Source organism: Neophocaena asiaeorientalis, unplaced genomic scaffold, assembly GCF_003031525.2.
Source record: "Neophocaena asiaeorientalis asiaeorientalis breed wild unplaced genomic scaffold, Neophocaena_asiaeorientalis_V1.1 scaffold540, whole genome shotgun sequence".
NCBI classification, from domain to species: domain Eukaryota; kingdom Metazoa; phylum Chordata; class Mammalia; order Artiodactyla; family Phocoenidae; genus Neophocaena; species Neophocaena asiaeorientalis.
The window spans coordinates 6,155,234-6,166,457 of record NW_020172141.1 but is presented as its reverse complement, the minus strand read 5'-3'; the positions used below and the strand labels follow the sequence as shown (position 1 = coordinate 6,166,457).

The window sequence follows — 11,224 nt, the reverse complement described above, 5'->3', positions numbered from 1 at the left end:
GGGGGAAACACAAGGGTCGGGTATCTGGTATTGGGCAGTGGTCACGTGGGAGTGACGTCATGCTTACACCTTCATTAACGAACTAGTAAAACCTGCAATCACCTGACTCGGTGGGCTGCTTCTGACCTGAGCAAAGCTGGGGGTGGGGAGGGGTTGTCCAGTCCCCTTTCAAAAAAGTAGTCTGGTCCTCACACCCCCAGTCCTGTGTGTCCTCAAGCAAGTCCCTGGAACTCTTGGGACTCAGTCCTCCCCCACCCTCGCCCCGCCTTGAGTGGCTCCAGGGATCTCCAAGGCGCTTCCCGCGCTGCTGCCTCTGGGGTAGAGGTGGCATTTCACCGGATCCAAAGCAAGCAAGGTGACCTCGCAGATCTCCCCGGGCCCCTGTCCTCCCGGTGACAAGGGGTTAAGCGCACCTACTTCCCAGGCTTCCCTGGTGCTTTGCTGAGGGCAGGCACACAGCAAGCGCTTAATAAGTGGTGGCTGCGAGGAACTTCCCTGCTGGCGCAGTGGTTAAGAATCTGCCTGCCAATGCACGGGACACGGGTTCAAGCCCTGGTCCGGGAAGATCCCACATGCCGCGGAGCAACTAAGTCCGTACACTACTACTGAGCCTGTGAGCCACAACTACTGAAGCCCGCGTGCCTAGAGCCCATGCTCCACAGCAAGAGCAAGCCACTGCAATGAGAAACCCGGGCACCCCAAAAAGTAGCCCCCGCTCTCCACAACTAGAGAAAGCCCACGGGCAGCAACGAAGACTCCCAGGCGCGAAGCCGTGAGCGGCGCGGCGCCTTTAAGAGCCAAACGGAATGCACCAAAACAGAGCGGCCGCGCGCTTACTGGCCGCGCGCCGCACGTGACCGCACAGCTGATTTCCTGCCCCCCTTTTTGTTGCTGCCGCCGCCGAGTGTCAGTTTCTGAGCCGCCGCCTGCGGTCGGCCCACAGTGTGGGTCCGCGCGCCTCTGGCGGACCCCGCCGCGCGCCCGCAGCCCGGGTCCCAGCGCCCATGGCGCACTCGCCGGCCGCCGTGCCGCCGGGCGCGCCGGAGCAGGGCTGCCCCATCCGCGTGGAGCACGACCGTAGGCGCCGCCAGTTCACCGTCCGGCTCAACGGTAACGCGGGGCCCAGCCCGCCCCCGCCTTTTGTCTGCGCGCCGCGGGGCTGGGGGCGCACTCGCGGGCCGGGTGGAGGCGGGCTGCCGGGAGAGTCGAGCCCGCGCCGGGCGCCCGGGGTGGAGAGGGCCCCGGGGAGGCGGAGGCAGGCGCCGGGCAGCTCCCATCCCGCCTCGGCCCCGGGGAACCCGCACCTGCTCGGCCTGGCTGTTTTCCGGGCTGCTGCCGAGGTCCTGGGGAGCGTGGTGAGCCAGCACCTCCCCTTTCCCCGGTGTTCAATGGCTTCTGGCTGCACCTGGGAACCTTAGCTTTTCTGCACCAAGGGGATTGGAAGAATCCTCTGGGCCGACCCGGGGCTGACAGACAGAGGGACTTCTGCCTGGAAGGGGCAGGGGGTGTAGAGGGATGGTGTCTCCATCAGACCCCAGAGGCTCTGGGACTTTGGCTAAGTTGCCTCATCTCTGTGCGCTCCAGTTTCTCCGTCTCTACAATGGGGTTAACCCCAGCGCATAACTCCTGGCTGGTGGTAAGGACCAGATGCCCCAGTAAGAGTAAGGTTCAGAACAGCGCCTGCGGCAGGTAGTAAATGTTGGTGAACACTGACTGGGTATTATTATTATTATTATTATTTTGGCCAAGAGGTGCCGCACGCGGGATCTTAGTTCCCCCACCAGGGGTTGAACGCGTGCCCCCTGCAGTGGAAGCAGTGGAAGTGCAGAGTCTTAAGCGCTGGACCGCCAGGGAAGTCCCTGGGCATTACTTTTTAAACCAGAAGCAACGTCAAGTCCTCATTTCCTGTAGAGAAAGGTTCCACCACTTACTAGCCCACACTCCCTCTGCCTAAGAGGTCTGGGGATGGGAAGTGGAATTATGAAATGGAGGAGTGAACTTTCATCCCTGTGTCCCACCCCTTGTGCCTTAATAACTTTTTCTTCCCTCCCAGCTGGGCCCCCTGTGGCAGTGCCCAAGCTGGAAGGGCCGTTATGGGCCACTGTGCCCATTTCTGAGGAGGGAAGGGGAAGGCTTCCTGAGGTGGGGGGATGCGCAGAGCCTGGATGGGGTCCTACTTGGGCCCACTCCTCCCACCTGCACTTGGACAGCCGGGAGGGGCTGGGGCCTGGAGCGCGGACCTTCCTCAGAAGCCCCCTTTGGGCTGTGCTGTGCATTGAGCTGGGCCCAGCACATCCTTGTCACAACATCCTTGTGACCTGGGCATCACCACCGCAGCTCAGGCGAGTAAGCTGAGGCCGGCGCAGGGGAGGAGAGCAGGCCGGAACTCAAACACGCGTCTTTCCACCAGGAAGCATGTACTTCCACCGCCACGCTGCCTGCAGTGGCCCGGCTGCTGGCTGGCCGTGACTCTCCGGGCCCCGCTGCTCTCGTTGGACGAGGCCCCGTGGCTTTTCAAATCCTCTTTTTGAGGCTCCAGAGAGGCCTTAGATTCCCTTGGGGGGCTCAGGAGGCCCTAGACACTCAGAGAAAGAAGAAAAAGGGAATGTTTGGGGTTTTCCTTCTTTCTTTCCCTAGTGAGTACAGCCAAAGGACACCCCTCTAGACTTGGTTGTGGTCAGAGCTGGACGTGACCAGCCACCTTTCTAAACTTGCATCTCTGTTGCCTCCTGCTCAGGTGGCTAACTGTAAAGTGGACCGGGATCCCCAGCCACGCCCGGGAGTAGCTCCTCGCCCGCCCGCGAGGCGGGGGCTGTGCAGCCAGGCCGGACCTGGTCTGGGTGTATATGGGGGGCGGGGAGTCATCTGTGCCCAAGCCCCCACCCCGCCCCAGCTGGGGAGGGGAACGGCCTGCCGCGGTGTCTCCTGACCTGCAGGCAGTTCCCGGAGGCCAGCTCACTGCGCCTGTGAGAGCTGTGGGCACTGAGGCCGAGAGGCAGAGCGGCCCTGGGGCTCCAGGTGCAGGTGTGTACCCGCCACCCCCCGGCACAGCTGGGCTGATGAGCCTCCGGCGGCCTCCGGGTCTGGGGAGGGAAGAGGTTTGAGCCGCTGTGCGCATTCAGTCCTCAGGAGGCCCCACGCACGCGGAGTCGCTTTATCCTCAGCCTTGTTGGTGGGGGGTGGCGGCGTTGTCCGAACTGCTCTGCCCATTTTACAGAGGAGGAAGCTGAGGCAGGGAAAGTGACTGACGTGCCCAGGGGCTTGCACCTTGGAGGTAGAAGAACTAGGATTCATTCCACAGGTGCTTGTTGAACACCTACTGTGTGTTGCGAAACGTTGTTGTAGGTGCTGGGGGCTCCTGGGACCGACCGTCTGAGGGGCAGTGGACAATAAAGTGTAGAGCGTTCTAGAGAGCAAGGCTGGTGAGAAATAAGGTCGGGTGTCAGGAAAGGGCTCTTCTTTATTTATTTTGGCTGCGCTACGCGTCATGTGGGATCTTAGTTCCCCCACCAGGGATCGAACCCTTGGCTCCTGCGTTGGAAGCGCAGAGTCTTAACCACTGGACCACCAGGGAGGTCCCAAGGGCTGTTGTTTAGAGTCAGGTGTCTGGGACGGCCGTCCTGGGAAGGAGGCAAGGAAGGGAGCTACGGTGGGAACGGCACTCCACGGGGAAGGGGCGGCAAGTGCCAAGACCCTAGGATGCCTGGTGTGTATTGGGAGCAGCAGGGACGGGAGGACAGAGAGGCCGCATAGCAGAGGACGTCAAGAGGTCTTGGGGGCAGGTGGTGCGGGGCCGTGGAAGGCATTGTGAGGACTTGGCCTTGACTCCGGGTGAGGTGGGTGCCTGGGAGGGTCCTGAGCAGAGGGCGAGTGGGATGTCCTGGGCTCCCTCTGGCTGCTCTGGGGCAAGACAGGAGCAAGGATGGCTACTGCTCTAGAGCAGGCGGTGTGAGAGGAGGGGAGAAATCCCAGCTCCTGGATGGTTGCTGAAAGAAGCGTGGATGGGTCTTGCTGATGTGGGCTGTGAGAGAACGCAGGTGCCCAGGCTTGTCTGGTCCCCAGATCCAGGGTCTGAAAAGCTAGCTTGTATCACCATTTCGTCAGTGGGGAAAGCACAAAGCCAGAACTGAGCTCCCACCCCTGGGTGGCCCCACCCTTGGCCTTTGCTTTCCCCTCTCAGCCAGCGCCGAGTGTCCCACTTGCTCCAAGAAGCGTCGTCTGGGGGTCCTGGAACCCAGCGCCTTCCACATCCTCCCCAGCCCCCACTTTGCAGACGGGAAGGCTGAGGCCCTGGGGGCAGCAGGGCTGAAAGCGCAGCAGAGGCCTCCTACACTCAGATCCCAGTTCCCGGGCGGGAGGCCCCTGCTCGAGCCATGTTGTGCTCCCGGGGCACCCTCATGCCCTTCGCGTCCTGGGATGCATGCTAGAGCGGGTCCCTGGGCAGGGTGCCTGGGGGGGATGGGGCCAGCTGGGCCTGGGAAGCTCTCACGCTTCCCGGCTCTGAGCTGCCAGCACATGGCCCCTGCCCACAGCAGGCTCTGCAGGTGGAGATGCCCAGAGAAGCCAGGCGGTGCCGCCCGCCCTGGGCTCCCTGGCCCAGTTGTCCTTGACCAGCTACGTCCCAGAGGGCGCAGAGAGCCTGAGTTCTGGCTTTGCCCCTCTGCCTCAGCCTCATCGTCTGTATAACAGGCGTTTTGATCTGCCCGGCCTGCTCTCGGAACTGGTGCAGGCAGGGCGGAGACGGAGGGAAGGTCTCCTCGTTTGCCAGGTTGCTTTAACTTTTCTCAAAACCAGTCACAAAGCCCATGATCTCGACGTGACTCTCAGGAGGGAGGTAGCCGCTGTCCCAGACCTGGTGATGTCTGAGGTCTCCTGGCAGAGCTGGGACTGGAAGCCGGGGCCCTGGCTGGCTCCATGGACCCCACATGGCAAGTACTGGCCCAGCCCGGAGAAGGGCCTGGGGTCCAGCCAGGCTGCCACACACAGAGGCTGTGGGATCCACAGACCCAGATGCCGGGGGTGGGGTGGCCGTGGTGCCCAGGGGGGCAGGTCAGAGGGTTCTCCGGTGGGAGGCGCCAGGCAGAGGGAGCACCCGACCGAGGCTGGGTGGACGTGAGGGGCCACAAGGAGGCCCCTGAGCAGAGGATGGACGAGATGTGACCCGGCTTCCACGGGGGGCCCAGGGGCCGGCGGAGGTATGAAGTGGCCAGATTCCGGACATGTTTTGAAAGCTGTACCCACGGGCCTGCCGGAGGTCAGAGCAGAGGCTGAGAGACGTATGAGAAGCGCCTCGGGGGGTGGCCGTCTCCAGGCAGCGTGGGGCAGTTGGCACTGGGCAGCCTCTGCGGTCACTGAGGCCCAGGTGTTGCGGGGCTGTCCGCTGGCGTCTGCCTCCCCCGCAGCCCAGGGAGGTGTGGGGCGGGGACAGCGTCGCGCCCTGTCCCTCACACGCAGCCACGTCTGCCCCGCGGCCCGATGCCCTTCTGCTCCTCTCAGCCGCAAGACCCGGGGTCCCCAGACAGCTCCACACATGCCGAGCTGCGAGCTGCGCGAGAGCCTCTCAGAGCCTCGGTTTCCCTGTTTGTCGACGGGGCTGTGAGAACCCTGCCCGTCTTGTAAGGCTCTCGTGAGGACTGGTGTGTGCAGGGGCTGAGTGCGCCCCAGCAGTGTGAGCTGCAGCTGTCCTGTCCCCGTGTCCCCAGGGGCGTGGGGTCGGGCTCCGGGGAGGTACTGGGCGTACAGCAGCCACGAGCCGGCCTTCAGCTCCTGCTGTGTGTCTGGCACAGAGAACAGCAGGAGTTTGTGGGGCAGGTATTTCTTGGGCATCTGCCCCGGGCTGGGCACTGGGGATGTGGTGGTGACCGAGCCCCTGGGACCACCAGGAACTGGCGGGGTGGGAGGGGCAGAGAATCCCCCAGGCCATCCTGGGATCTGGTCCATCTGTGGCCCAAGTTGTCACTCAGGAATGCTGAGGGAGGCGATGGGTGAGCGAGTGAGCAGGGACCGCCAGAAGGCTGACAAGGGCTCCAGACCCTGCCCCCTGTCTGCAGGGGGCCTGGGTGCAGAAGCAGAGGTCCGCGCAGTGCCTGTGAAGCCCCCACGTGGCCTGCTGCCCTGCGTAAACATTCTGCCTTGGGGCCTTTGTGCTGGCTGTGCCCTCTGCCCACCCCTCCCCTGCTCTTCCCTCAGACGTCTGCTGCTCCCCAGTTACCCCTCAGCTCAGAGGTTTCCTCCTGGGAGGTCTCCCCTGACTACCCTGGCTAAATGCCCGTCTCCCCTGGCCCAGATGATTTTTTCCTTCATACAGTTGAAACTTCCTGAAATAGTAACCCATGGAGTTGTCCTCAGCTCCTGAAACAGTGTCTGGGGCTCAGTGAACTTTTGTCAAGGGGAACAGGTGGACAGGTGGGTGGATGGGATGCCTGGCAGGTAGATGGGCAGGCAAATGGGGGCCGGATGGGTGGGTGGGTGTGTGGTTGGATGGACAGACAGACAGGCGGATGAGGAACTGAAGACTTTGGTTGGAGGAACTCCAGTTAAATGTTTTTCCAGCAGGAAACCAGGGTAGACCAGAGTGCCAGGCCTGAGAGGGCGTGGAGGCCAGTTTGCTCTCCCTCCCGTGCCTGGCATGGCTTTCCTGTGTGCCCCTCCTTCTGCCCTTCCCCAGGTCCGGTGGGAGGTCTTGCTCTCTTGTCTCTTCAGGCTCTGGTTTAGTTGGCGACTTGCTGAGCTCTGCTCTTCATCCAGCGCTGGGCCTGGGGCTCCCAGTTCCTCGGGCAGGTGCTCCGGTGGGGATGCAGAGAGCTGGGCTTTGGGGGGCGCCGGGGGCCCTGGGATGCTGGCTGGAGGGTAGCGGGAAAGGCCCACGCGGGGCTCGGTATGTTCGGTCGCTGTTATAAGCATTTTACGGAAATTGCCTCATTTAACCCTCCACACACTCTAATGAGGAATGTTCTGTTACATCCATACTTTATGGACGCGGAACTGAGGCGCAGAGAGGCGATCCCAGACCCAGCTCCCCACCGGGCTCCAAACGCCTGCGCCTCCAAGGCCCAGGCCTCTGTGCCGGCTCGGGCCTCACCCGCCAACCACCTCCCCACAGGGTGTCACGACCGGGCTGTCCTGCTCTACGAGTACGTGGGCAAGCGGATTGTGGACCTGCAGCACACGGAGGTCCCCGACGCCTACCGCGGGCGTGGCATCGCCAAGCACCTGGCCAAGGTAGGGGAGTGGGGGCTGCCCCCCACTCACAGGAGACCACGCCCCGAGGGCCGGGCCCCGCCCTCCAGTGGGCTGCGGCCGCCTCGCCCCCTTCCCCTCCTCTGGGGGCTGGGCCTCCGGGCCCCCACCACCACACGCACACACCTGCCTGGTGCCGGGAGCTCACTGCCGGGACCCCGTGTCTGGCACGTAGTAGGTGCTCCGTGAACCCTTACTGAACAGGTGGACAGACATTGGAGTGACTTGGCTCTTGCCCCTGCATCCCCAGCCGCTAGGAGAGCAGCTTGGGCTTCAAGGGGCTTTGACCTGGAGCAGAGCTCGGCCTTGCGTTCCCCTGACGGCTGATGGGGCCTAGCCCCTCCCCCTGCTGCCCCGTTGCTCCCTCCGCCCCCTCCCCCCGGCCCCGGGCGGGGGACAGGTGTCTTTCAGTAGCAGCTCGAGCTGGTCTGTGGGCCCACCCCGTTACAAGCGAGGAGGAACCCAGAGTTGCTACCTGGGTAACAGGAGAAGGGATCTGCCAGGGGTGAGGGCGCTTATCTGCAAAATGGGAGAAGAGCCTGGAATCCTGTCACTAGAGGCTCTCGGGTTGAAACCCGGGGTCAGGTGTGGGCCGCTGCGGGGTGGCCGAAGGGTCAAACGGCCGACCAGGAGCCCAGGCGCCTAGTCAGCCCTCGGCCTTTGTCATCAGACCCTCCAGCTACACCCAGACGGTGCTGTACTGTTTCAGCAAACGTTTATTGTGTACCAGTGTGTGCAGGGCACTGGGGCAGGGAGGTGCACCAGACCCACCAGGTCGACAACTGCACGCTGACATCCCCACCCCCGGCTGCTGCTCTTGGGATCCCTGTGAAAACTGAGTGACCTCTGCCAGGGGCGGAGGGAGCCCCGGGCGCCCCAACCCAGCCCATAGGGGAGGCTCCTAGAGGAGTGTCCAGTGAAGAATTAGCGGAGAAGAGGAGTTTGGTTGGCACCCCGGCTCGCTGTGGAGACGGGCGGGCGGGGCTCTCCCGGGGCGGATCCGACCCTGGCCCCTCTCTTCCCTGCCTTGTTCCTCCGGCAGTTCACTAGAGCTTCCTGCCCCGGCTTCCCGACTGTAACGGGGGTGGTGGCAGCACCCCTGGCTCCATCGCAGACCCGAGGGAAAGCCCGGGGCCTGAGGGGCTGGGCCTCTGAGCCGAGGTGCCGCTGGGGGCCCTGACCGCTCTTCTCTCTGCCCGGCTGCCAGGCTGCTCTGGACTTCGTGGTGGAGGAGGACCTGAGGGCCCATGTCACGTGCTGGTACATCCAGAAGTTCGTCAAGGAAAACCCCCTGCCGCAGTACCTGGAGCGCCTGCAGCCGTAGCCCCGGCCCCGCGGGGCCCGAGCCCGCCCACCGGACCCTCCCTCCGGGCCTCGCCCTGGCCTCTGCGTGCTCTCAGGAACCCTGGTCCCCACGGGGACAGACTCAGAGTTATTTTTGTAAGGACGCTTGTCTGTGGCCGTGGCCCAGCTGCCGTGGCGAACGGGGCCCGGCTGTTCCTGCTCTGCAGACACCGTGAGGGCCTGCAGTCAGGACCAGAACGCGGACAGGGGCGTCCCTCTGGTCTTTCTGGGTCCCACCTGCTGCTCCCCGCTCCGTGATGGGCAGGGGGGCTGATCTGGGGCCCTGCCAACATGCCCAGGCCGGGTCCTCTCCGCAGATGAGGAGCCACGAGGAACCTTATGTGCCAACTGCTGGGGGCGTCGGGCCAAGCACGCGCACACGTCTCCTTACTCCTTGCAATGCCCTTCAGCTCTGCAAGAGGCAGGCCCCCCGTGGCTGCCCTCCCCCTTCCAGCCCGAGTATCTTGGGAGTCCCCGCCCCTCGCTGTGGCTGAGCTTTCTCAGAGAGGGCCCTTCCGAGCTGGGGTGGGAGGGAGAAAACCGTCCTCCACGAACCATCCGCACCACCCAAGAGGAAGAAGCAGTTCTGCAGAGGGATTTCCTGTGCAGCCGCCGGACATCAGAGCGTCTTTGCCTTCCTGCGAGCTCGTGGCCCGTCAGGAGTCCTGGGCCCCCTCCTGGACCAGCCTTCCTGGGAACAGCCTGGGGAGCAAGCACCCCAGCACCCTTTGTCCTGTGGGGCCAGCCTTTCTGGGGGCTGGTTAGGACTCAGGGTACCAGCCTCCGCTGCCGCGCTCCCCACGAGGGCTGAATCCACACCTGCTCTTCTGTGGGGCTGGAGGGGAGCCCAGGAGTCCGGTCCCTCTGGGGTGAGGCGTGAGTGACGTGGCCCCTTCAGCCCTCTGGCTAGGGTGGGCTGCTTGCCCCGTTGACGCCTCCCTGCCTGACCTCGGCAGGCACTGGCCTGTGTCCTCTTCGCACCCGTCCGCTCCCAGTCTTGCACCAAGCCCCCCTCCTCCACTGCAGTGGCCTGGGGCCCCCAAACACCTGTGTGCAAATGCCTTCTCACCTGGTGGCGGGAACCTCTCCGTCTGCGTGCCTGAAGGCCTGGCAGCCCCAGGGTCCCCGTCCTCAGCACCCCCCCTTCCCAGGTCCCAGCCCCTAGCCCCCCTCTGGCCTCCAGGAATACCTGAGAGGGCCGAGGGCACCCACCGCACTCCCAGCTCTGTTTGCAAAGGGCTTTTGGGGGAGTCAGGGAGGCCCCTGGGCCTCTACCGTGCTGGCAGGAGGTGGGCTAGGCTGCTGGGTCCCCGCCGAGCCCGGGGGTGTCCCCTTCCTGGTGCAGCATAAGGAAAGAGTGGGTTGTAGGCCTGATAGTGGACTGCCAGGCATCCCAGGCTCTGAGCCATTTCCCTCTCCAGCACCACCCCCTCCCTGTCCACATATCCCTCCCAAGTTCAAGCACGGACTCCGTCATGAGAACTTCTCTCCAGTAGCTCAGAGAGCTGGTGCTGACCCCTCTGCAGCCTTTGGGGCAAGGTGGCCCAGTTCCAGGGGGCGCTGTCCGTAGGCGGGTGTCCTGCAGCAGTGGCGCAGGGGACCCCAGGGCTGGGTGGCACCAGGGCCCACCAACCCCTGTCCCAATCTGCACCTGTGTTCTAACAGCAGGTGACTGGGTGCCCAGCCGGCATGCAGACAAAACACTTAGTACTTGAACCAGGGGATGTGCGGGGTCTCCAGGGCCCCTGCGGCACTGGACCCAGGAACAGCCTGTCCCCCGTTTCTGCAGGTGCGACCCGGGCCTCCTCGCCTCAGGCTGCCTTAAAGTGCCACTGCTGCTCCGCTAGAGCCCTTGGCGGCAGCAACGGCCAACTCTCCCAGGTCGGGCCGGGTTCACTGCAGACCCCCGCGCCGGAGCCCCAGCCCCCACTGCCAGCACGCCCAACCCCATCCCGCTGTGGCTGGCTGCCCCCCACCCCCGTGCTACTCTGACTGACTGGTGTCCCAGCCTCGGCCCCCAGCCCCACCCATCCCGGGACACCTGGGGAACCCTTGCTCAGGAGGCAGGCCACGTGGGCCAGTTTGTGTGCCACTGGCAGGGCAGGGGGACACTCAGAGACCCACCCAGGCCCTCCAAGCAGATCGCCCCCGAGGCCCCGTGCCCTCCTGCCACAGCTGACTTTGTGGGTCTCTCTTTCTCACCCGGTCGAGACAGGTGGTCACTCACGTGCCTTTCCCACTCAGGACCTGCTGCAGGTGGCGTCTGGGCCAGGGCTGGTCTCCAGACGGATTGCATGACGTGCGTTTCAATAAAAGGTGTGACCCAGTGCAGCTCCAGGACTGCTTCTGGAAGGGCAGGGGCACAACCCCCCCACCCCTGCCCGCCCCACCTCCCCCGCCCCTGCCTCTGCTCCACCCCCATGACAGTCGGGCTCCACCCAGGTTGTGTGTGGGGGGGCGGCTCAGGTGTGAGGGAGGAGTGAGAGGGCAGACCTGGCAGGTGCTCTGTGTTCCCGCATCCTAGCTGGCGGCAGGGGAAGCAAGGCTCTGAGAGGCGCAGGTGGCGTCAGGATCTGGGGGCTTTGCCGGCCCGGCCTGTGCCTCCTCCCAGGTACGGGCCCCTCTAAGGCCATAGTCATGC

The 11,224-nt window shown here is 64.2% G+C and overlaps 1 protein-coding gene across 1 annotated transcript; it reads left to right on the top strand.

The window, feature by feature from the left end:
• The first annotated feature begins 893 nt into the window (after positions 1-893).
• On the top strand, positions 894-10,914 carry NATD1 (N-acetyltransferase domain containing 1). Its single transcript, XM_024753572.1, has 3 exons — positions 894-1,110; positions 7,103-7,221; positions 8,447-10,914. Exons 1-3 carry the CDS (start codon positions 1,005-1,007, stop codon positions 8,561-8,563), a joined length of 342 nt encoding a protein of 113 aa, XP_024609340.1. The 5' UTR covers positions 894-1,004; the 3' UTR covers positions 8,564-10,914.
• The last annotated feature ends 310 nt before the right edge of the window (positions 10,915-11,224 follow it).

Coding starts and splice junctions, on each gene's coding strand:
- NATD1 (XM_024753572.1), top strand. CDS start 1,005: ATGGCGCACTCGCCGGCCGCCGTGCCGCCGGGCGCGCCGGAGCAGGGC. Junction 1,111..7,102: donor GTTCACCGTCCGGCTCAACG/GTAACGCGGGGC, acceptor ACCTCCCCACAG/GGTGTCACGACCGGGCTGTC. Junction 7,222..8,446: donor TCGCCAAGCACCTGGCCAAG/GTAGGGGAGTGG, acceptor CCCGGCTGCCAG/GCTGCTCTGGACTTCGTGGT.